This window comes from Carcharhinus amblyrhynchos, chromosome 3 (assembly GCF_965287045.1).
Source record: "Carcharhinus amblyrhynchos chromosome 3, sCarAmb.v2.hapA, whole genome shotgun sequence".
NCBI classification, from domain to species: domain Eukaryota; kingdom Metazoa; phylum Chordata; class Chondrichthyes; order Carcharhiniformes; family Carcharhinidae; genus Carcharhinus; species Carcharhinus amblyrhynchos.
This window is the reverse complement of record NC_137326.1, coordinates 77,615,474-77,641,931: the sequence shown is the minus strand read 5'-3', so window position 1 is coordinate 77,641,931 and position 26,458 is coordinate 77,615,474. Positions and strand designations below refer to the sequence as shown.

At 42.4% G+C, this 26,458-nt stretch overlaps 1 protein-coding gene across 1 annotated transcript in view; it reads left to right on the top strand.

Annotated features, from left to right (window-relative positions):
• Window positions 1-26,458, top strand: part of inpp5d (inositol polyphosphate-5-phosphatase D) — a 161,232-nt gene that overhangs the window by 122,455 nt on the left and 12,319 nt on the right. The window contains exon 25 of the mRNA XM_080185413.1: window positions 3,883-4,002. Coding sequence (XP_080041539.1) covers window positions 3,883-4,002 — 120 coding nt within the window. The remainder of the gene's footprint in view (window positions 1-3,882; window positions 4,003-26,458) is intronic.

The window sequence follows — 26,458 nt, the reverse complement described above, 5'->3', positions numbered from 1 at the left end:
TAACTCCATTCACAAAACTACAAAGAACACCCAACAAATTACATCCAATAAGTATTTTATGGCCCTTGAGACTCCTGGTGGGATAATATTTTCCTATTGCTGCTTGGGGAGTAAACTGCATCTGCCATTAATTTTGGAAAAGTATTGATGCAATAATTCTTACATCCTCTGTCAAACCTATTGCTGACTCATACACTTTTATACCCTTACACTATCACTGACACTCAGAAATCCATTACTCTCATGCTCTGTCTCTGACTCACACACCCATCACACACTGTATCCTACATCACTTTGTAGCATCTGGGTCTCTGTGCTTCTTCCATTCCAGCTGCAATTCCACCCAAGTCTTCATGGTATTCCCCCATTTTCTCTTCGGTGCACTCACAAAAGAAGCTGGGGAGAATTCTTTTCATGTTGCCTCTTCTTCACAGTCAGATGAGGATTAAAGGGTTTTTGTAATTTGTTCATGGGATGTGAGCATTGTTGACTAGGCCAACATTTATTGCCCATCCCTAATTACCCTTGAAAAGGTGGTAGTGAGCTCTCTTGAACTGCTGCAATCCTTGAGAATTGCACCCACAGTGCTATTGGGAAGGGAGTTCCAGGATTTTGATCCCAATGACAGCAAAGGAATGGCAATTTTTTCCAAGTCAGCATGGTGTGTGTCTGTGTGTGTGTGTGTGTGTGTGTGTGTGTGGGTGTGTGGGTGGGGTGGAGGGACTTGCAGCTTGTGGAGTTCCCATACACCTGTTGACATTGTCTTTCTAGGTGTAGAGGGTGCGAATTTGGAAGGTGCTTGTAAAGAAGCCCTGTTGCTGCAATGCATCTTGTAGATGCTCCCATGCACTGCCTGGGAAGGTAGTGGAGGCAGGAAACCTTATAACCTTTAAAGAATATTTGGATGAGGACTTGAAACATCATAACATTCAAGTATATGGTACAAGTACTGGAAAATTTGATTAGTCTGACTTTAGTGGTACTTATTGACAGTGCAGACTCAATGGGCCAAAAGGCTTTTTCTGCACTGTATGGCTCTGGGTGTCAGTGGTGGACACAGTGAATGTTTAACTTAGTGGATGCGGTGATAATCAAGTGGGCTGCTTTGTAATGCATGGTGTTGAGCTTTGAGTGCTGTTGGAGCTGCACCCATTTGGACAATTGGAGTCTTGTTACATCACTCTTCCTGACTTGTGCCTTGTCAATGGCAGACAGACTTTCGGGAGACAGGAGGTGAGTTATGCACTGCAGAAATTTGCAGCTTCTGATCTGCTCTTGTAGCCACAGTGTTGATTTGGCTAGTGCAGTTTCTGGTCAATGGTAGTCTCTAGAATGTTAATAGTAGGGGATCCAGTGATGGTAGTGCTATTGAATGTCAGGGAGTGATAGTTAGATTCTCTCTTGTTGGAGATGGTCATTACATGGTACTGTGTGGTGCAGGTGTTACTTGTCAGTTATCAGTCCAAGCCTGGATATTGTCCAGGTCATACTGCATTTGACCATGGACTGCTTCAGTATTTGAGGAGTAATGAATGGTGCTGAACACTGCACCGCCCCACTTCTAACCTTATGATGGAGAGATCATTGATGAAGCAGGTGAAAATGGTTGTGCCTGGGACACTATCCTAAGGAACTCCTGCAGTGATGTTCTGGGGCTGGGATGATTGACCTTCAACAAACACAGTAAAGAAGGCAAATGGTGTCTTGGTATTCACAGCAAGAAGATTTGAGTGTAGGGATAGGGATAATTTGCTACAATTGTATAGACCATTGGTGAGGCCACACCTGGAGTATTGTGTGCAGTTTTGGTGTCCTCATCTGAGGAAGGAGGTCCTTGCTTATAGAGGGAGTACAGCAGAAGTTTACCAGGCTGATTCGTGGGATGGCAGGTCCGTCATATGAGGAGAGACTAAGTCAGTTAGGATAATATTCACTGGAGTTTAGAGGAGTGAGAGGGGTTCTCATTGAAAACTTGTAATATTCTAACAGGGCTAGACAGGGTAGATTCAGAAGGAATGTTCCCAATGGTGAGGGAGTCCAGAACTAGGGCTCATAGTTTGAGGATAAGAGTAAACTTTTTAGAACTAAGGTGAGGAGATACTTCTTCATCCAGAGAGTGGTGAATGTGTGGAATTCACTACCACAAAAAGTAGTTGAGGCCAAAACATTGTCTGATTTCAAGAACAAATTAGATATAGCTCTTGGGGCTAAAGGGATCAAGGGATATGGAGGAGGGACAGGGGGCAGGGGGGGTGGGGGGTAGTGTTCAGGATATTGAATTCGAGGATCAGCCATGATCAAGATGAATGGCGGAGCAGGCTCAAAGGGCTTTCTAGTTTCTATCTTTTCCTGTGTCAGGTGTGACACCAACCAGTTTAGAGTTTTCCCCTGATTCCTATTGACTCCAGTTTTGCTAGAGCTCTTTGACTTATCAGGTTATATGCTACCTTGATGTCAAGAGGAGTCATTCTCACCTCAGCTCTCATGTCCAGCTCTTTTTTCCATGTTTGGACTAAAGCTATAACGAGATGAGGAGCTGAGTGACCCTGACAGAACCCAAACTGAGTTTTAGTGAGCAGGTTATTGTCAAGTGCTACTTTAGAGCACAGTGGATGTCACCTTCCATCACTTTGCTATGATCAAGAGTAGGGCAGTAATTGTTTGAGTTCTATTTGTCCTGCTTTTTGTGGAAGGGACATACCTGGGCAGCTTTTCACATCATCAGGTAGATGCCAGTATTGTAACTGTACTGGAAGAGCTAGGGGACTGGTAGGTTTTGGAGCACAAATCTTCAGTACTATTGCTGGTGTGTGGCCTGGACCCATCACCTTTGCTGTTTCCAGTGCCTTCAAGTATTTCTTGATAGCATGTGGAGTGCATCGAATTGGCTGAAAGATGACATCTGTGCACCAAGTTTGATCATCCACTTGGCACTTCTAGGTGAAGATCGTTGAAAATGCTTCAGCCTTATTTTTGCACTGATGTGCTGGGTTTCCCCATCATTGAGGATGGTGGTACTTTTGGAACCTCCTCCTCCTTCAGATAGTTGTTTAATCGTCCATCACTATTCACGATTGGATGCGGCAGGACTGCAGAGCTTAGATCTGATGAGTTGAGTGTGGGATTGCTCAGCTCTGTCTATCGTGGGCTACTTCCATTGTTTAGCATGCAACTAGTCCAATGTTGTAGCTTCACCAGGTTGACACCTTTTTAGATCCAGGCATGCTCTCCTGCACTTTTCATTGAATATTTACACCAGCAGATTTCCTCCCTTGAAGGGCAATGGTAAATCAGGTTATTATGGTTATCCAATATGCTCATATTCATTATTAATGAGGCTTAGATTTTGTTCTAGATTTATTTAGACACGATAGCATAGTGATTAGCACTGCTGTTTTATAGCGCCAGGGATCCGGGTTCAATTCCTGGCTTGGGTCACTGTCTGTGTGGAGTCTGTACATTCTCCTCCTTTCTGCGTGGGTTTCCTCAGGTGCTCCGGTTTCCTCCCACATTCTGAAAGATGTGCTGGCTAGGTGCATTGACCCAAACAGGCGCTGGACTGTGGCGACTAGGGGAATTTCACAGTAATTTCATTATAGTATTAATTTAAGTCTTTCTTGTAACCAATAAATAAACTTAACTTTAATTGAATTAAATTCCCTAGCTGCATGGTAGAATTCAAACTTGTGTCACCAGAGTATTCATTCAGGCCTCTGACCAAGTTGCTGGATAGTATAATTAATCATTTGGGTGATGTGATTTTCATCCCAAATGTAAAATCTTTTTCAACCAAAATCAGTGAGGACTGGTCTGGAAGAGTCCTGAGTCTAATCCATTCTCCTTCAGTAACATAACATCTGTTCTTTCTCTTTTGCACCTCAGGGTAACCCCGAAACTCTGTCCACAACTGTTAGCAGAAGAAGCAGCTGCTAAAGCCCGAGATAGAGTGCCATTACCCAGCCTACCAGAGACCACTTCCAAGGATGATAGCAAGCCCTCAAGGTACTTACATTGAGAACTGGTTAAAGCAGTCAAGGCACTAGCTGACATGTGCCTTTCACCTTTCAACCTTGGATTAGAGTCAAAGCTGACAGAGAGGATGAAAGGCCTGACCCATCTGACAGTTCTACCATTTTATATCTTCATGTAAACAAAACACAATCTGAGCCATTGCAGCCTGTCCTTCTCAGGTATTCTGTGAACAGAACAATATATCCTTTCCCCTCCTAAGATCACAAGAGCTCATTCAGGTCATTAAACACCCTTGTCTTATTTGCGTGCAGATCCAATGTTAGAAATCAGCTTCAAGTAAAAGATAAAGCTGTGAAAATCACAGAAGAGCTTATGACATAGCCTTAATTATGGACCCATAATATGCAAAGATCAGGAAATGATGGGGTCCAGAATTTCCTTGGAGCTGCCTTTGCTCCAACTTTGCCAGATTGTGGCACAGACTGGCTCTATGGTGATATTCGGCTGGTGGAACAGGGCTTTATGTTAGTGTTACTATTATTTAGTTGGAGCCATTACTTTTTTTAAGATCAACTAATTGAGATGCTGCACGTAGCTGGTGAAGGCCAAATATGTTATGCAGGTGAAGTGGGGATGATCATTTGACTGAGCTTCATAGACATAGGATAGTTAATATGTTTTGTATATATTTAGACCATTGTATATCTGCACATAGCTCTTCATCTTTTATCATTCAGTCATTTTATTCCTGCTGCATTTTTATTTGTTCCAACGTATGTTTTATATTTATTTATAATTTATGATGGCTGCATTTATTTATACAATTTTATTTTCATCCTAAATCAATCATGAGTTGAAGGGAAACCCTATTTCTCCAGTTTAATGTTTCCGTCCATATTTATATTTATATCTTGGTCTCACGGTGTACCTAGGCTGAGGAACCTTTCAATAGTGCTTTCTTTAAATTTGTTTATTAGATTCATTTCTTCTACAATGTTCATAATTTTGCATTTGTTTCAGCTTCACTCTGTACCTGCACTTAGTTCCCTTCACTTTTACATTCTTGCCCAAGAACCTTTATTCTCCAACACTGTTTATTCACTAATTTAGATATGAAGAAAATGTTTTCACAAGTGCACATGACCAGAACTAAGGATCATAGATCTAACAGTCATTTATAAATCCTACTCGGGAATTCAGGAAAAAACATCTCTAACTAGAGTAGTTAAGAGTGTGGTACCACAAGGAGTGGTTGAGGCAACTAGCATAGAGGCATTTAAGCCGAAGCTAACCAAGTTCATGAATGAGAAAGAAACAGAAGGACATGTTGATGGGATTATTAGATGGTGTAGAGTGGGAGCTAAATAAATTGAACAGAATGGCCAGCTTCTGTGCTGTAAAATTCTATGTAATTCTATGTCTTGTTATGTATATTGTAGCATTGTGATGTATTTGTATATGGTATTTATGTCTCAGACACTTCACTGTTCATTACTACAACATTGTATGTATTCTGTATATATTTATGTCAAAGACTCTTTATTCTTCTTCATTACTGGAGTTACATTATATGTGATGTGTTTGTATATTGTTTTTATGTCTCAAAACTTTCACTTTCTATGTTTAGATGTTCTATTTATATGTGTTATGCTTTTATGATATCTTATACTGGATCACTCAATTTTATACTGAAATTCCTGACTGGGTCACAACATCTGATTTTGAAAATAGGCCACTTTCTGGGGAAATTAATGTTAAGCATAACTGCAGTAAGTTGTTGCACTTGCAGATGATTGAGGTGGGTGGTTTTGATGTTAAATATGTGGCATAATGCTAGGTTGAAAAGCAGGGGGTAATAATGACTGCGAGTTGACATAGTGCTACATTAAAGCCTGATTCAGGGTTCTGCAACAGCGTTCTCATTGCAAGTGCCTGGCTCAGAATCATTGAGGAAAAATGTAAATGTTTGGAAAGCAACAGCTGACTGCATTTTGCTGTAACTTCCCATGAACTGACCCTAGTACGATACCGTAATATATCAAATGGTGCAGTTATTCCCCATCCATTTAGTGGGGCTTATCAACATCCCTCCCCACCCCATCACCAACCACATACGATGCCAACATGTTTACTGTTCCCCTGCACCCGAAACATAGCCCAGAATTTGCTGCATACAATAACATTTTTTGGAAGTCAAGAGTCTCTAGGTTCACTGTTTCGGCGCTGCTCGTCTACCTGTTCCAGATTCCCTCCATCTCAAGAATATTTTTTACTCAGAGGGTTGGGAATCTTTGGAATTCTGTACCAGAGAGGGCTATGGAAGTTCTGCCATAGTATATCTTTAAAGCAAGATTTTTAAGATTTCTGATTAGCAATAACATTAAGGTTTATGAGAAGTGTGCAAAAGTCATTGAAGCAACCATAATCATATTTAATGGTGGTGCAGGCTCAATGGGCTGAATGGCCTACTCCTGCTCCTGTGTTCATCCTCCTCCCTTCCTAATTTAGTTTTCCTCCTTTCCTGTCCAATCTCTTCTCCTTTCCAACTCAGATGCCTCCTCACCTTGGCCCAATTAACCTTTTGACCTTGGACAGGGTTGATCTTAATACTCCATTCAGACTTGACTCCCCATGTGCAGTGTAATGGGAGCGAAATAGTTATGCTAGATGTTCTGTAAAACATTTACACATCATTATGTTTGAGATGCTCATTACCCTCCACTATTGTACATTATCAGACAGGCCTAGATTTGAGAATGCAGAAAAAGGTGACATCCTAAGGCCTGTCCAATAATTGAAATCACAAGCGGTGATGGTATGAGATGTGAGGCCCTACAAAATGAAGGAATGGGCTGGAAAGTTATATTCACTAAACATTTTCAAAACAGCATAAAAGAATTTTAAAAATTAGGAAAATAAAGTCGATTCTGAGCAAAGTGGCTGTGATGTGGAGAAGCTTGCTATTTCATATAAAATTGTTGAGATTTAGTTATAAACTGCTATTTCATGAAAACATATGATTCTGCAAATGTACAGGAATGCTTTTTCATACATTATATTCAATACTGAAGGTACATGGTGTGAAAGACCATCTTTAATTTAACAATTAAAATATAGACAAAGCATGAGTTCATGTTAAGTAAAAATGAAAGTCTAATTAAAATGGATCACAATTAAAGTCAGAAGACTGAAATAACCATATTTACATGTGTGTATAGTAATGTTTTAACATATTTCAGAGAGAAATCTGGATTCAGACAGTGCCATTTACATTTTCAGAGTGTTCAAAAGCACATAGTCGAGGAAATACTTATAAATGTATCCTCCGTTATGTACATATATGCAGATATTTTGTACACAGCCAAGTCTCATGAACAAAAATTGAATAATCAGATATCCTGTGACTGATGCCTGAGAGAAGGATGTTGGCTAGGATATTAGTAGATTGCCCTGTTGTCATTCAAGTAACAATGTGGACCTTGTACACCTATCTGAATGTTCCAAGTAGTGGACGTGGCTTCTGCTCTCAAGCTGGCACCAATGATAATGTCAGAGGTCATTGACTATGGCAAGCTAATGGCCACATTGCACAAAGGCGATTCTCCAATGAAAATCATCATGCACGTCCAGAAAACTGCACGTTCAAGTTTGATCCTACACACAATCTTTAAACATTCATATTCTAATGGTGCAGGTCCTGGTTGTTGTTCATCTGGTGTTTGCTGATTTTAGTGGTGATATGACCTCTCCAGGAAATGTCACTGCTGCAGTGGGTGTTGTTGCTTTGGTAGCTATTGCTTTGATCCATTGCCTTTCTTGGGAAACAGTTGACCTCTGGGACTGATAAACAGTTCCTTGTGGGGTTGGTGAACTCATCAGCTGTAGATTTCTGTCTGTTGTTACAACAATATATCTGATCATTCATTTTCACCTTGAACAATCAGGTTGACACCTTCTTTATTTAGGTCCCAAGTAGGAGAGTGTGTTGAATGTTCAGACTCTAACTCACTCTAATTCTAAGCTCCGGCAATGACTTTACAGTTTTACCAAAGTGAAATTTTGCTTTGTCATTTGTCACTCACACCCATTACCACTTTCAACTTCAGTGTTTCAGTTGTTAAAAGTGTAGTCTTTTTGTGCAGTGTGACATTAATTACTGAACTGGACTGCTTCCCATGCCCTCAGTAGATTTGTTTCTTCCCTTTTGATTTGCCTTCTGTACATCTGTGCTGATTAAGTTGATTTTTGATGATCCCATTGGCATTTTTCACCACTGCTTCAGCCTTTCCAATTGACTGAGGATAGTCCAGTGATGATGTGAAGCACTGAATTTTCCAAGCATTTATAAAGCACCTGAATTCTTCACTCATGAACTGGTCCCCGGTGGTCTGAATGGTGAGAAGATAGTTCCAATGAGAGGGAAGAGGTGTATTCCAAGCTTCATCCATGGTTTGCCTGCCATGTTAAAGGTTATGTTATAGGTAGTGGCTCTTTCTCTTGATGTTCATGACAACCACTGCACTAACTGATATGGTCCTTAATATTATTGCTCATGTTTGTTTAATGTAGAGCTCCCCACTTGCCTCCCTCAAACTAGCTTTGATTCTTTGATGGCTTGCATGGATATATTTCAGCATCTCTTTCCTATCTCCTTCAGCATCTCATTCCTTTGTACCAGATTCCAGCTTGGGTAACCACATCATCCTTGTACGCACAACACTCTCTTAAAACAACAGGCATGTCCCTGGTGGTTTCTGGCCATCTTTTCATTACTATAGAAGTGAATCCTTAAAGCCTCCAAAATTTTACATGACTGGCTTTTCTGCTCCTCAGTGAGGTTTGGGGTGCAATACAATATGTAGCACTCGTTCACCAGTACCAAGAACAAAGTTGTACTCTTATTTGTTTGAATTTCTTGTTTAACTCTGACTATTTCATAATTTTGATTGGAAGAATTTTTCATTTATTTTCAAATCTGCTTTCATCTCCATTGGAGCAAGTACTAAAATTTATAAAGCCATACCAATTTACCAGTGACCCATGACCTGTACAAGATTGTAGACTGAAGTTTTAATGATTCTTTGTTGTTTCTTACAATTGCTGACTTATGTACAGCTATCAAAATCAATTTGCTTTCAGCTGCACACACCTGACACCATGTTCCACATGGTGGGTGAAATGGCTTCGCTCTTGATTCTTTATACATCTAGGATGACATCACAGATCACATGACTATGGGAAGCCAAGGGCCACATTGCACTTCTCCAATTACTGATGCAGCACTTGCTTGTGTCGGCTTGGCCAAAAGACAGCACCTCTGGCAGTGCAGCACTCTCAGTACTGCAGTGAAGTGTGAGCCTGGATTATCCGTTAACTCACAATAGGCTTACAGAAGGAAGCCTACCACTTTCTAAGTGAAAAGCAAGATTGATACCTTTAAGTCTGACTAAATCTTGAGAAGAGATAAAGATGAGGCTAGAACTTGGGACAATCAGTCTCTGTTAATTAGTCTACAACAATCAGCATTTTCCAGTGGACTCCTGCCGTCCAGTTCCAGGGCACAGGAACCCAAGAATAATAAATATAAAATGTAAACGGGAAATGGATAAACTGGTGGACTGATACTGAGGGTGGAATTTTCCATTTCTACCAGTAGCGGGAATTGTTTCAGGCGAGGGAGTCAGATTTGATGGGAGATCAAAAATCATTTTCCCAACTGCAGAAAATTATTTTGGATTCTTGTTCTTCTTACTTTCAAGGTGGCATAGAGGTGTGGGGGGGTGGGTGGGGGGGGTGGTGAGGTCAAGTGTGCTATCGACCTATGTCGAGAAGTCAATTTTCATCTCATTAATGCTCAGCAAAAACCTGCCGAAATCCTGTTTCCCCCTTGAAATTAAGCATTGTACCAATGGGAATTTAGAAAGTTCTGCTTCACCACCATGCATAAATAGTGTGCCCGTAGGGAGATAGAATTCTTCCTGGACTTCAGGTCAATGGACACTGCTTTTGCCTTCTTAAGGACCACTCTTGGGTGCCAGTAGCCAAAGCTGTGCCAAGGCTGGAAACAGTACACAAGAGAAGGGTGGGGGCAGGGTTCGAAGTAGAGGCTAGGTAGGGGAGACAAACAAAGACTGGAAGTGTGGGCTAGAGGCTAAGAAAGCGAGGCTGGGGATAGAGAGTCCAGGGAAAGTACAGAGGGTTGCTAGAAGATGAGTTTTGTGGTGGATTCCTAGGAGGAGAACTCAGGATACCAAGTGTTGGAGGGAACCAGTACAGTCAGAGGTGAAAGTGGGGATGCAGTAGGTTCAGGACGTGTGTCTCTTAGAGATAGCTGTCGTCGGAAGGTCATTGAGGGAAACAAGAAAGGTGGCATAGATAATAGGACTGGCAGTGTCATGGTGGGCATGGAGATAGTAATGGTATTTGTTCAAAGAGAGGAAAAATAGGGGGATGGGTAGTGGCAGGGTCCAGAGTGACGGGAGAAGGTTCACAGGTGACAGAAGGGAGTAAGGATTACATGATGTGGGTCAATAGTGATGGGGGGGGAAGTTAATGGCTGACGGTGAGAGGTGGTGGAATAGGTTGATAGGAGACATGCATCACCTCTCAGCAGCAAGGCAACACTCTATATAAAACTGCGATATATCAAAATGGGGCGAGGGTCTTATCAGCTGAGTCGAGCTGAATTTTAGAACAATTAGCTGACTAAAGGGACATCCTAATAATCATGAGGAAACATTGGTGAGCTGTGATCCTCATTCTGTGATGAAAGCCACACAGCAGCGAGTTTATCCCAGAACCTCAAGTCACATCACATCACATCACGATCCCAGCAATGTATGAAGCTGCCATTCATTCTGTGTCATTTGCCTTTGGCTGCAGTCAGACAGCGAGGGACAGAAGGAGGTGGAAGCCTGCAAGGGTGATGGAGGGCTACCAACTAGTGACTGCAAACCTCCATGTTCCTGGGTGAATTGTCATGGCTGACAAGGGATCTGCACTGCTGAAGCAACGGTTTCAGTTTTGAGAATGCTCAGGGCAAACGGAAAAGTGTCTATGTCAGGCTTCTCCCCAATGGCTCTCGTCACCCTGGTCAAAGAACAGTCATTTGAGAATGGGAGGAAAACCCATCTCTAGTCCTCCAGGATGTCCTTTACCGGGAATGACTAATAGTAGCAGGATAATCAACAAGCCTGATGAGTCATCTTCCACGCCCAAATGATGTCTGCCTGAAATTGAAAGGTCTTGGGTCAGCCAACATAGTCACATAGTACCCGCTTTTGCTGATGTAAAAACAAAGCCTGTAGTAAGACCGTGGGGGAATCAATGCATCTGAAGTTCCAGATGGAAGCGGGGGGACTATGTTTCACCCCTGAATGGCTAGGGAATGCTGTATCACTGGGATATCCTTGAATTCATCAGACTTGGAGGAGGAATAGAGCGCAATATATTTATAACATTGCAAAGTATAAATCATGAGTGAACATCCATGCATTAAAAACTCTTTACTTTTTCTGACTCTGCTGTTAGGATTAGTTGCAGCCCCAATATTGGCAGCAGAGGTGAAAGCAGCCAGCTGATTGCTATGCTTGGCTTCTGAGATGATTTTGGTGGGTGTTCTTCTCTGGAGGCTCGAGTGCCTGTTAAAGGTTTCCTGCTCTGGGGCAGGTGCATGCTGGCAGAGGAGAGGTGAAGTGGCTTCACTCCAAGGGGTCTCATAACTCTGACCAAAGAGCATTGAAATAGAAACAGAAAACATGGGTAAAACTCAGCAAGTCTGACAGCATCCGTGGAGAGAGAAACAGAGTTAACATTTTGAGTCCATGTGACTGTTCTTCAGAGTTGATGAGAGGTAAGAATGTGATGGATTTTATATGGTTGAGGGGTGTGATGTGGAGGATGGAACAAAATAGAAGTCAGGAATAGGTTGGACTTTAGGAAAGATTGAAGGACAGAAGGCTAAAGGAGATGCAATGATAGAATGTGTTACTAGCTGAACAAGGGTTAGTGCTTTCCAAAAGCAAAACATGAGAACAAGAAACAGACTGGCACTTGACAGCGGTGGGAGGGTGGTGGTTGGAGGGCAGTTGGAGAGGGGGACGGTGGGGTTGGGGGAAGAGGAGGAGGATGAAAGGTGCTTGGACAAAAAAGAAACAAAATGGATTGTGTTGGGCTTCACTGGAATTTTGAAGCAAGACGAGGGCAGAAATGTTGGCAGGAGAGCAAGATGGTCAGTTGAAATGATGAGTGACTGGGAGGTTGGGATTATGCTTAGAGACTGAATGAGGGTGTTCTATAAAGCAGTCATCCATTCTGCATTTAATGTCCCCAGTGTAGAGACTGCCTGTCTTTGCATCTCCATCATTTGGCCTGGGGCTGATTGCAGAAGCCTGTCATTAGACTCGGGTTCTGCAGGAGCCTGGTGTCCAGCAGTCCTCCGAGTGCTAGAGGCCTTGGCTGTCACTACCTCTGTCTGCTGTGGACCTGTGCCTGTGAGGTAATCATCAGATTGTAAACCCAAACCTAACATAGATCTAGGACCCACCTAGGTGTGTATCTCTGCACCAATGGAGAATATGTGTGAAAGCTCCACAGGTGCAGGACTAGCAAAACTGAAGACAATGGTGGTTGGAATGATATCTGACATAAAGGAAGATGATTGTGGTTGCTGGAGGCCAATCGTTTCAGTTCAGGAAATCACTGCAGGAACTCATCAGGCTAATGGCTTAGGCCCAACCATCTTTAACTGCTTCATCAGTGACCTTCCCTTCAATATAAGGGCAGAAGTCCTCCATGTCTGGTGGGCATCAGGGGATGGGCATGCATCATCACCCTGGACTTGCATTTCAATTTACTCAGTTAAATTTCCTGTTGATGTTTTCAACGAATCCCTACAGTGCAGAAAAAGGCCATTCAGCTCATCGAGCCTGCACTGACCATAATCCCACCCAGGCCCTCTTCCCATAACCTCACATATTTACCCTGCTAATCCCCCTGACATTAGGTCAATTTAACATGGCCAATCAATGTAACCCACACATATTTGGACTGTGGGAGGAAACCAGAGCACCCGGAGGAAACCCACGCAGACACGAGGAGAATGTGCAAACTTCGCACAGACAGTGACCCAAGCCGAGAATTGAACCCAGGTCCCTGATGCTGTGAGACAGCAGTGCTAACCAGTGTGCCACCATGTTACACTACCCCATCAGGGTACCCTTATCATTTTTGTTTAATTTATTGATTATTGTTTTACTGGGTCAGAAGTGAGGATATTCGCTGACGTGCTCAACAGGATTTGCAACTTGAGAAGGTGGCCATGAGCAGACCATCTCTATATGTAACAAGACCCGGACAACATACAGGCTCTAGCTGATAAATGGCAAATAACGTTCATGTCATGCAAGTGCCAGGCAATGAGCATCTCCAGCAAGAGAGAATATAACCATTTCCCCATGACTTTTAATGGCATTACCATTGCTGAATCCCCCACTTTCTACATTCCACGGGTGACAATTAACCAGAAACTAAATTGGACTAGTCATTAAATACTGTGACTACAAAAACTAGTCAGAGACTGGAAATTCTGTAGCGAGTCAGGAGTGTGATGGAAAACTCTTCATTTACCTGAATGAGTGCAGCTCCAACAACACTCAAGAAGTTCAACACCATCCTGGACAAAGCAGTCCATTTGATTGGCACCCCATCCACCACCTTCAACATTCAATCCCTCCACTGTTGATGCACAATGGCAACAGTGTGTATCATCTACAAATACACTGCAGCTACTCACCAAAACTTCAACAACACATTCCAAACTCATGACTTCTACCCCTTGAAGGACAAGGACAGCAGATACCCAGAACACTATCACTTGCAAGTTTGCCTCCGAGCCACACACTATCCTGACTTGGAAATATAGTACTGTTTCTTTACTGTTGCTGGGACAAAATCCTAGAAGTCCCTCCTTAACATAACTTATAGCCACACAGATTGTATCAGTTCATAAAGGCAGATCATGACCACCCTCCCAAGGACTGTTAGGGATTGGCAATAAATACTGGCCTATCCAGTGATGCCCAAGTCCCCTGAAACAATAAAAATACCAGTGCTGATGTCCCATCTGCTGACAGAGTGTGACAGTCCTATGGACTCTAACCCTTAGACTACCTGATGCTCTCTTGACAGTGTGAGTTTCGCAGTGAGTAGAACTTTGATTTACTCTAGCCAAGTGAACGAGATAATTAATCTGTTTGTTGCCCTGCATAGCAGTCCCCTTTGGTCCTGCGTGTGCTTACCACCCTGGTGAGCTCCTCCCAGGCCACCATGGTCAGACAGGAGGGAAACCTACTACCATTTCTCCTGCATTTCCTCAGCCGCCTGGAGGAGATTCTCCAGGGAGGCATTGCTGCACTTTGGAACCACAGATTGCTGCCTTCTGGACATTTTCATTCAAGTGATCCAGAGTTCCTAGCCTCCAGTAAAGGAATGATTGTCCACATGCCATTTAGATTTGGCACCCAGACATTAGACACTATGTGGTAATGGCGGGGTGGATTACTTGCCTCCCACTCTGCTTCAAGATCCAATGTCATCCTTGTGGCTGCATCATTAATAAGCTACACAACATGGGATCATATGTGTTCAGCTGTCCCACTCTCAGCGGAGGTCACTCTTCTCCCACGATCAGATGTAGGCTGGAGTTCTCTGCACTGGGATGGAAGAATCCCACTGGCATGAATGCATGGAGAATCCAACCCTTATTTTCCAGAATGGAAAATTCCACCTTGAGTGTTAAACATAGAGAGAAAACACTTTGTGGAATATCAGGGGCTTCCTGAGCTACTTCAATTATGGAAATGTCATAAAATGAAGGGAAGTGATCTGAAATAAGCAATATAGTTGATTTCAGTTTAGGATCCGAGAGAAACTTCTCAGAAATCTTGCAGTTATTTCCCTCAGGAGATATAGGATAAAAGGCATGATAAGATAAAGATAAACTATTAAAAATTGATTATATGTGTGGGGTAAGGCCCATGTTAGGATAGATTATAGATGGGTTACTAACAGAGTAGTCTTTTTTCTGACGAAAAGTCGGTAAAAAACGAGATGCTACTGCTATCATTAGAAGCAGAAGAGTTAACTTCCCAAATAGGTGCTATGTAGGAGCTGCCTGTCTGGGAAGGCCCACATTTCTTGGCTGAAGCGTGTACTGCTTGGCTGGAGGCCCAGATTTCTTGGCTGAATGTCTATACTCTGGCTAGGCCTTGCAAGTTTATGTTTATTTATTAATGTCACAAGTAGGCTTACATTAACACTGCAATGAAGTTATTGTGAAAATTCCCTAGTCGCCACCCTCCGGCACCTGTTCAGGTACATTGAGGGAGAATTTAGCATGGCCAATGCACCTAACCAGCACTTCTTTCAGACTGTGGGAGGATACCAGAACACCCAGAGGGGACCCACGCAGACACTGGGAGAACGTGCAAACTCCACACAGACAGTGACCCAAGCCGGGAATCAAACCCAGATCCCTGGCGCTGCGAGGCAGCTGTGGTAGCCACTGTGCTGCCCATGCACTGAATGGAAATATGAGTGCGCTTGTAGGCAGGGGTCAAGGCTCAAACTGCTGAACATTGCTAATGTGCACAATAGGAACTGTACCTGTAAATCTAAGAGCTAAGGTTGCTAACTCTGGCTGGATATATTCCTGGAGGTGTTAGTACTGATTACCTACTCCAATGACCCCACCCTCACACCTCTCCCATTGGTCATCCAATATGCTCATAGTCATGGTGTAATGTGTCCAAACACCAAACAGAGTGAATAGATTCCTCATTATATGAGTGAATGATACTTGACTTTTTATCAAACAGACTTTTTTCTCATGTTTAATCACTTGTAAACATGTGTTCAAACAATTCTTTTTTAAAGTCACAATTGTTTCATCATCCTCTGATTCTTCTCCTGGGTTGCAGACAGCAGCATCTTGGAGATTAATCTTGAATTCCTGGAGGCCTCAGAATTTCCTGCTTATTCTTGATTGTGAGTAACCAGCAGAAGGACCTAATCATTACTGAACTCCTCATTGTTGGTCTGTAAGCAGAGATGTTTTGATTTTTGGAATAGTCTCTGGATTGTTTCCCCCGTTTGACGTCAATTTTTAAAGCGAATCGCAGAAAACTCTTTTTAAAATTAAATCCAAAGTATAGTCTATTCATACATTCAAACCTGAGAAATGGTCATAACTTCATAAATACACGCAAGCACATAATACAATGATAGGAAAGAGGGGTTTTTACAACTAATAAATGTTAAAGCAAAATACCACAAATATGAATATCCAATCACATAATTGCCAGAGTCCAGTGAGGATTCCTTCAGCAGCTAAAAGCAACTTAACAGTAACTTCACTGCATCCTTACCTGCCCCTGAATTACACATCTCCACCTGCTTCCCTCCGCATCCAATCGCTTCATTCACTGCCTAGGCAGATATGAAGAATGGGTGAGGCAATTTTAGACCTATAATGCATACAAACTTATAAGCAAGGAACATGAGTAGGCTGTTCAGCTCCTTGGGCCCGCTCAGTTATTTAATATGGTTACGGCTGATTTGATAGTAATCTCAAACATGCATCCCACCTCTTCCTGATAACCTATCACACCCCCTTGCTTACCAAAAATCCATCTTCCTCTGCTTTAAGAATGTTCAAAAACTCTATGTTCACCACTTTTTAAGGAAGAGAGTTCCAAAGATTCACAATCCTCTGAGAGAAAGAGCTTTGTCTCAAGTTTGTTTTAAATAGGCAACCTTTTATTTTTAAACAATGACTCCTAGGGCAGGATTTTCCGGCCACGCTCGCCCCGAAAATCACACCTGAGGCCAATAGACCTTTCCATGGTCCGCCCCTCGCCCACTAGGATTCCCATGGCAGGTGGTACGGGAAAATTCACCCTTCAGTTCTAGATTCTTCCACAAGAGGAAACATCTTTTCCATATCCACCCTTGTCACCCTCTCAGGATCTTATATGTTTTAATGAGACAGGGTAGTTAATGATCTCATGGAAGAGGATTCTCTCGCAATGAATGGTCGTAACATGATGTAACTTCACATGCAGCTTGAGGGTGAGAAACCTGGGTCAAAAACTACTGTTTTAAATTTAAATAAAGATAATTAGAGTTGTAAAATGTGGAATGGGAAATAAGTCAAATGGTACACTGCTGGAAGTGCAGTGACATATGCTTAAAGAGATATTTCATAATTCTTAATAAAGATATGTTCAATTGCAAATGGAAGACTATACAAGAATAATAAACAACTGATGGTTAATCAAAGTAGTTAAGGATGGTATCAAATTGAAAGAAAATATATTCAATATTCCAAGCATTTGTGGTCAGCATGAAGTTTGAGAAAACTTTAGAAGGTAACAATAATCTCGGACTAAAATAAAATAAAGAGGGAGAATATATACTCTGTGTGTAAAGTAGTAAGTATAAAATAGACAGTAAGAGCCTCTACAAATATATAAAACGTACAACAGCAGCTAAAGCAAACATGGATCCTTTAGAGGATGAAAGTGGGGAATAATGGGAGAGAAGGAAATGGCAGAGACTTTGAATGAGTATTTTGAATCTGTATTCACGAAGAAGACACTAAAAGCATACCAAGAATTATAGAATATCTGGGGGGAGGGGGGGTAGCGGATTTAAAACAATCACAATTGAAAAAATACTAGGAATACTAATGGGACTAAAATCTGCCAAATTCCCTTGACCTGATTGTCTGCATTCTAGGGTTTTAAAGGAAGTGGCTACAGAGGAATTGGATGCATTGGTTATAATTTTCCAAAATTCTCTAGATTTTGGAAACATCCCAGTAGATTAGATATGCCTCATTTGCAGTTTCCATTCAAGAAAGGAGGAATACAAAAAAGCAGGAAATTATTGGACAATTACCCTAACATCTGTCATTGGGAAAATGCTGAAATCCATGATTAAAGAAATACTAGTAGGACATTTAGAAATTGTAATACAATGAAAAAGAATCAATATGGTTTTATGCAAATGAAATAGTGTATGACAACTTTATTAGAATTCTTTGAGGATGTAATCAGGATCTCAAGTCCAATATGCATGCATTTTAGATATGACCAAGGAACAAATGGGCCTTTCACACGTTGTTAGAACCATTTGTGAACCTGCTTAGACCCCAGATAACATAACACATCAAAATTTATTATTAATTCTGTTTAGAACCTGTTTAACAAGCTCCAAAACTCCATTAATAATTATGTTCAGAACAACATTCATTCTCCAATCTGAAGCAATATTCTTTCTCAGAATTCAGTAATTCTTCTTGAACACTGTTCATAATCCTGAATCTTGTGAATAATCTTCCTTAGAACCCCATTAATGATCCACTTTGAAGCTCTGTTACGGATGCTTCTTGGAGCCCGTTAATATCTGTCTCGACTCATCCAATGTTACCCCCCTTCCCCGACCAGTTCATTAACAATTTCCCTTGGTAGCCAGTTAATAACTCGCATTACTACACCATTATTAAACCTCTCCCATATCCCATCCAGAAGGAAAAAACAAAAAAATTGAGAGTTAAGAATACTGGACTTACATACTTTAAAATGGAACATCAGTGAAATGGTAAAATATGGATACTAGACCAAAACTGTATTTTTCCCCCTTCTGGGCATTAATAACTTCTTCACTAGCCTGCTACCAACTGTCATTAATGGCTTACTCTTTAGCTGAAACAACCAGGTGAGTTAAACCAGAAGATAAATTCACTTGAGACAGGGACTTTGGGCTGGAGGTGCGCATGGCATTAGAGTACAAAAGCAGAAAATGCTGGGAAATCTCAGCAGGTCCAACAGATCTGTTAATAGAGAACAGCCAACGTTTCGTGTCAGGATGACCCTTTGCCAGACCCTTCAGCATTAGAGCAGAATGTTTGGAATCTGCACACCAAATGCAGAACACAAGAGTTGTTAACATTTAGGACAAGAAGAAAGGCAAAATTCTTCCTCAGAAAAATCACAAAAGCAGGGAAGTCTTTTTGGAGGTGTACAGAACTTTGGTGAAGCTATTGCTAGAGTACTGTGTGCAGTTCTGGTTGCCACATTATCAGAAGGATGTGATTGCTGTAGAGGGGGGGACAGAGGAGATTCACAACGATGCTGCCTGGGATGGAACATGTAATTATGAAGTGAGGTTGGATAGGCTTGGGTTGTTTTCACTCGAGCAAAGACTGAGGAGTGACCAAATTAAGATGTACAAGATTATGACGGGCATGGACAGAATGGATAAGGGGCAGCTGTTAGAAGGATCAGTCATGAGGGGACATAGGTTCAAGTTGAGGGGCAGGAGATTTGGGGGGATCTGAGGTAAAGCTTTCTACCCAGAGGATGGTGACGGTCTGGTATGCGCTGCCTGGGAGGGTGGCAGAGGTGGGTTGCCTCAATCCTTTAAAAGTACCTGGATGAGCACTTGGCACATCTCAACATTCAAGGCTATGGCCAAGTGCTAGTAAATGGGATTAAGTGGGATGGCAGGTGTTTCTTACATGTTGGTGTAGACTTAATGGGCTGAATGGTCTATTCTGCACTGTATAATTCTCTAATTCTAAGCTCTGAGTGAAGAATGATGACCTAGTTTGGAGATGGTGTATCTGGGATAGATTGCTAACACCCTAGAAAAAGAGTGTATGGCACTGGCTGTGCAAGGTTATCCCAATTTATGAGACCATCCACATTCCAGCTGAAACTTTTTCCCATGCCAGCCAGTCTCAAGCACTTGTGGTGCAACATTGCCATCTACTAGTGAAGTGGTATATGACACTTAAGGATCACATGACTGTAGTCTCAGAATTGATCGTTTCAGAGCAAGTCACCTTGCTTCTTAAGAGCCGTACTTTCAAATATGCGTATGAACCATTCTCAGAAGTTCGTTCATGTTCAACACTGAGACAGGAGCAGGTCATTGTTCCTAAAGATATCCTACTTGTGAGTATAAACTTGCTTGTACTTTATGTTACTAAACCAATAGGTTAATTCATCCCTGACATCTAAACCTATATAATATATTCACCTATTTGATTAGTGTAACAAACACTATTGCCAGCTATTTTCTATGTAATGAACAATAGGTGTCTTCTCCTGTATAATGTACAATAGATGTCTTCTCCTGATCAGCTTTTCCCTGACTGGAGATTTGGCATTCAGCCAGAACAAATCTTTCCAGTGACAGAGCAAAGTAACATGCCTCTAACCCCTACCCAATTAATTGTGCAAATATCTCCTTCCTAAGGTATATGGGTAGGTATTATTAAACTGAATAGCAATGCCCAAACCTCAGGGGCAGAGGTTAATCTGTGCCATCGCACTTAGCCAGTGGATGGAGAACTCTTCCCCTGACTCCACTTGCCCCTAATCTGAGGCACAAAACTATGCTGAAACCTCTAGTTACTTCCTATTATTAGCCTCCTCTTATTTCTCATGTATATGCTGTTCCTTGGCAACATCATTCGAAAACAGAGCATCAGTCTTTACATTTATGGTGACACGGCTCCATCTCACCCCCAGATCACTGGACTGTTCCACTCTTGTTAAATTATTATTGCTTCTCCAATACCCAGTACCGGTTTAGCAGAAATTTCCCCCAATTATTTATTGAGAAGAGAGAAATCCTTGGGGATTGCAGTTCTGCTACAAACTGTGTTCCTGAGTCACCATTTTTGACCCTGAGTTGAGCTCCTGACCACATATCCACCCCATCACCTAAACTGCCTATTTGCATTTTTGTTACATTGCCTGAGTCTGACCCCCACCCACCACCGTCCCCCCTCCCAACATTTTATCTACTTCTGAAACTCTTATCCTTGCCGTTGTTCCCATTTAACTTGACAACTCCAACGCAGTCCTAGACAGCTTTGTGCACCCTGTCCAGCATAAACTTAAGGCTTCCAATACTCTGCTGGCTGTTTTAATTCACAGCATGTCTCTTTCTTCTATTAGCACTCTGCTCCCAGTTAAACAATGCCTTGATGTTAATATTTTTGTGCTTGTTTTCAAATTCTTCCGGAGCCAGGGCCTCACCTCTCCCAGCTCTGTAATCTTCTCACGATCCCCTGAGATATCTGAAGTTTCCAGTCTGGCCTCTTGAGTGTTGGTGGCTGTGCCTTGAGCTGTCTGAGCCTACTAAATGGAATTCGCTCCCTAAACCAACTAACCTCCCTCTTTGACCAATCTTCTGCCCATCTGCCCTATGTGGTTTGGTGTCAAATGATGCTTCATAAAGTTACTGTGAAGCTTTGGGAAGTTTCATTATATTAAAGGTGCTATATAAATACAAGAAGTAGTTGTTGGACAACCCCCAGCAGAGATTAGGCACCTCTCCACTGAGAGGGATGGAAAATCAAAGAGAATGTCACCTTACGGCCATTGCATGCCACAGACTGGTTCAGAACACCACCAGCAAAAACCATTACTGTACTGCACATCTGTATACATGAAGTGTTTTGCTCTTAGAGACAACCTGTCTAAGCTCACTGCAAATGGTGCATATTCAGAGAAAGTGGAGCATCAGAGGATAAATGAAGAAAAATAAAATCATTGAAGAAGACAAGGTTCATCTTACTAGTTGAGTAGCTTTAACAGATCATTGTATCACATAGTGCAACAAGAAAAATGTTAAGAGTTTTACATGAGTAGCTTTGACATGTTTAGCAAGAGTTTGGCTCCAACCAATAATGAAACTGAGAATGGATTCTGTTCTAATAATGAGCACAGCAGCGGGTGAGATGTGGACCCTGAGACAGTCTGTCAACAGCACCCAGAGGAGTGGGCGAGAGGGGGACTCCAAGATAGGCAGACAGTGACACCTAGATATGCAAGCAAAAGAGGACACCAAGACTAATATACAGTTAAGTCGAGTCTAGCTTCCGAGCAGGCCAGCTTTTTCTGAGGAAAAAACCCAGTGGGAAGTCACGGAGAAACAGGTAGATGACTGGTTTGAGGTTATTGCAGTCTGTAAGGGGACTTACCTGGGAGTCAGTTAGTTGACGAACCTGCAAGGAACCAGTCAGGAATGAGAGGTTATAAATCAGGAGCCTATGCTAACCTGGGAGACTGAGAAGCACAGCAGTCCAACACTGGATCAGCAAGCATTGAGTTTGAAGGAAGAGTGAGAAAAACAGTGACATCAAAGTGAAGTTGTAACTTGATTAGTCAAAAAGTATCTACTATAAAGGTCTGTGTGCAAATAGCTAAATTAAGTCACTACTTTTAGGAAAGTAGAAGAATATGAATGTTTTACATAACCCATTCATTCTCTAATGTTTGTCCCTTTAAGAGCAACATAATCAAGTAAAGGTCAGGTGGTCAGGGTGACCATTCAGGATTCTGGGGAATCTGTCCAGCAGGAGGAGTTCTTTGGATTAGCTGTGAGCATGCAGCTCCTGCAACTAATCAAAATCCTGGAATTCCCTCCCTAACAGCATTGTGGGTCAACCCACAGCACATGGACTGCAGCGATTCAATAAGGCAGCTCACTGCCTCCTTCTCAAGGGCAACTAGAGAGGGTGGCACGGTGGCACAATGGTCAGCAATGCTGCCTCACAGCGCTAGGGAGTTCCTGGCTCTGGTCACTATCTGTGCAGAGAGTGCATGTTCTCCCCATGTCTGCATGGGTTTCCTCCCACAGTCCGTAAGGTGTGATGGTTAGGTTCATTGGCCATGCTAAATTCTCCCTTAGTGTGCCCGAACAGGCGCCCGAGTGTGGCGACTAGGGATTTTTCACGGTTGCTTCATTGCAGTGTAATGTAAGCCTACTTGTGACAATAATAAATAACCTCAGAGATGGGTAATTAATGCTGGCCAGCCAGATATGCCCGTGTCCCACGATTGAACAAAAAAAAGTTCTTGTTTATTAGTGGAACTTAAGGTGATTTATAAAGTCTTTGAAAATGCATCATCACACCTGGCGATGAGTGTAAATTATTCTGGCATTGCCTCTGATCTAACACCTGTAAGTATCCTATCTTAATTGAAGTCTGAGAAAAATAATAGATATACTCACCAGAATGCCTCCCTTCAGGCGAATTGATCCGTTTGACTGCTCCACAGTGGACTCGACTCAGCACATTGAATGCCTCAGATATTATTTTCAAGCAAACGATACAGCAGGAGGAGGCATAACACAAAGCAATTATCCTAAGTGTTTGTGGAGGTCAGACCTATAGCCCTATCCACAGTCTAATAGCCCCAAACACAGTTGACTCCAAATCATTCAATGAGCTCATAGATTTAGTGAAGGCTTATTTTCAGCCTCAACCATCAGTCAAACTCCAGATATTCAAATTCAATTCAAGGGCAAGGGCACCAGGCAAATCGATCGTGACATACATTACTAAAGTGAAGCAATTATAGAGTATCATGATTTTGTAGTGACTCTAAATGACATATTATGGGATTGGTTAGTCTGTGACATGAACAACAACACTATTCAGTACAAAGTGCTTACGGAAGTTGACATAAGTTTTAAATGATCAATGTAGTGTTGGACATTGAAAGTGCTGAAAAAAATATACAAAGAGAAGCAGAGCGCACAAAATGGTGCTGTTTACAAGTTAGGGCGGGAACCTGTGGCCAGCCATGACGCCAAAAATCACTTGGAGAGCCCAAGGGGGAAACAATTTCAGCCATCCACAGAACAAAAATATACAGCGGAGGCATTCAGACAGTAATAAAGAACAAAGAACAATACAGCACAGGAACAGGCCCTTCGGCCCTCCAAGCCTGCACCGCTCATGAGCCCAACTAGACCATTCGTTTGTATCCCTCTATTCCCAGTCTGTTCATGTGGCTATTTAGATAAGTCTTAAATGATCCCAACGTGTCCACCTCAACCACCTTGCTTGGCAGTGCATTCCAGGCCCCCACCACCCTCTGTGTAAAATACATTCTTCTGGCATCTGTGTTGAACCTTGCCACCCTCACCTTGAACTTGTGACCCCTTGTGTTCATCACCTCTGACCTGGGAAAAAGCTTCCCACTGTTCACCCTATCTGTGCCCTTTATAATTTTATACACCTCAATAAGGTTGCCCAAATCCTCTTCTCTCCAGGGTGAACAACCCCATTTTACCCAATCTCTCCTCATAGCTAAGACCCTCCATACCAGGCAGCATCCTGGTAAACCTTTTCTGTACTCTCTCCAAAGCTTCCACATCCTTCTGGTAGTGTGGCGACCAGAACTGGACGCAGTATTCCAAATGTGGCCTAACCAACGTTCAATATAGCTGCAACATTGTATGCCAACTTTTCTACTCTATGCCCTGTCCAATAAAGGCAAACATGCCATATGCCTTCTTTACCACCCTCTCCACCTGTACTGCCACCTTTAAGGATCTGTGGACTTGCACACCCAGGTCCCTCTGTGTGTCTGTACTCCTGATGGTTCTGCCATTTATTGTATAGCTCCCCCCTACATTAGATCTACCGAAATGCATCACTTCGCATTTATCTGGATTAAATTCCATCTGCCATTTCTCCGCCCAATTTTCCAGCCTATCTATATCCTGCTGTATTCTCTGACGATGTTCATCACTATCTGCAAGTCCAGCAATCTTTGTGTTGTCCGCAAACTTACTGATCACACCAGCCACATCTTCTTCCAAATCATTTATATATATCACAAACAACGGAGGTCCCAGTACAGAGCCCTGCGGAACACCACGAGTCACAGATCTTCAACCAGAAAAAGACCCCTCCACTGCTACCCTCTGTCTTCTATGGCCAAGCCAGTCCTCCACCCATTTAGCTAGCTCACCTTTTATCCCGTAAGATTTAACCTTTTGCACCAGCCTGCCATGAGGGACCTTGTCAAACGCTTTACTAAAATCCATATAGACGACATCCACGGCCTTTCCCTCATCAATCGTTTTTGTCACCTCCTCAAAAAACTCAACCAAATTTGTGGGGCCTCCCTCGTACAAAACCATGCTGTCTATCGCTAATGAGATTATTCAGTTCTAAATGTGCATATATCCTATCTCTATGAATCTTCTCCAACAATTTCCCTACCACGGATGTCAAGCTCATCAGCCTATAATTATCTGGGTTATCCTTGTTACCCTTCTTAAATAACAGGACCACATTTGCTATCCACCAATCCTCTGGGACCTCACCTGTGTTCAGTGAAGAGACAAAGATTTCTGTTAGAGGCCCAGCAATTTCATCTCTTGTCTCCCTGAGCAGTCTAAGATAGATGCCATCAGGCGCTGGGGGATTTGTCTGTCTTAATGTTTCCTAAAAAACCTAACACTTCCTCCCTTGTAATTGTGATTTTTTCTAATGGGTCAACACATCCCTCTGAAATACTACCAGTCAACATGTGTAGGCCAATGCGGGCAATTGGGACTAGCTTAGGGGTTTTAAAAGAAGGGTGGCATGGGCAAGTTGGGCCGAAGGGCCTGTTTCCATGCTGTAAATCGTTATGCCCCTCTCCTTTGTGAATACTGATGCAAAGTATTCATTTAGGATCTCACCTAGTTCCTTGGGTTCTAAGCATAATTCCCCTCCTTTGTCCCTGAGAGGTCTGATTTTTTCCCTGACAACCCTCTTGTTCCTAACATATGTATAAAATGCCTTAGGATTCTCCTTAATCCTGTCTGCCAAGGACATTTCATGTCCCCTTTTTGCCCTTCTAACTCCCCGTTTGAGTTCTTTTCTACTTTCTCTGTATTCTTCCAGTGCTCCATCTGTTTTTAGCTGCCTGGACCTTACGTATGGCTCTTTTTTTCTTTTTGATTAGACCCACAATTTCACTGGTTATCCACGGCTCTCGAATCCTACCTTTCTTATCCTTCCTTTTTACAGGCACATACCTGTCCTGCAGCCCTATCAACTGCTCCTTAAAAGACTCCCACATGCCAGATGTGGGTTTACCCTCGAACAGCCTCTCCCAATCAACAGCCACCAAATCCTGCCTAATTTGGGTGTAGTTAGCCTTCCCCCAATTCAGCACCTTACCCATAGGACAACACTCATCTTTTTCCATTGCTATCCTAAAGTTTACAAAATTGTGGTCACCATTTGCCACATGTTCCCCTACTGAAACTTTGATGACCTGATCAGGCTCTTTCCCCAGTACTACTTCCAGTATAGCCCCCTCTCTAGTTGGACTATCAACATATTGTTCCAAAGGACATTCCTGTACACATTTTATAAATTCCTCCCCGTTCAGACCCCCAGCCCTAAGCGATTTCCAGTCTATACAAGGGAAATTAAAGTCTCCCACTACAACAACCCTATTTTTTCTGCACCTATCCAGAGTCTCCTTACATATCCATTCCTCAACTTCCCGTGGGCTGTTGGGAGGCCTGTAGTATACCGCCAGCATAGTGACTGCGCCCTTCCTGTTTCTGAGCTCCAACCATAGTGACTCGTTACATGTCCCTTCTAAATTGTCCA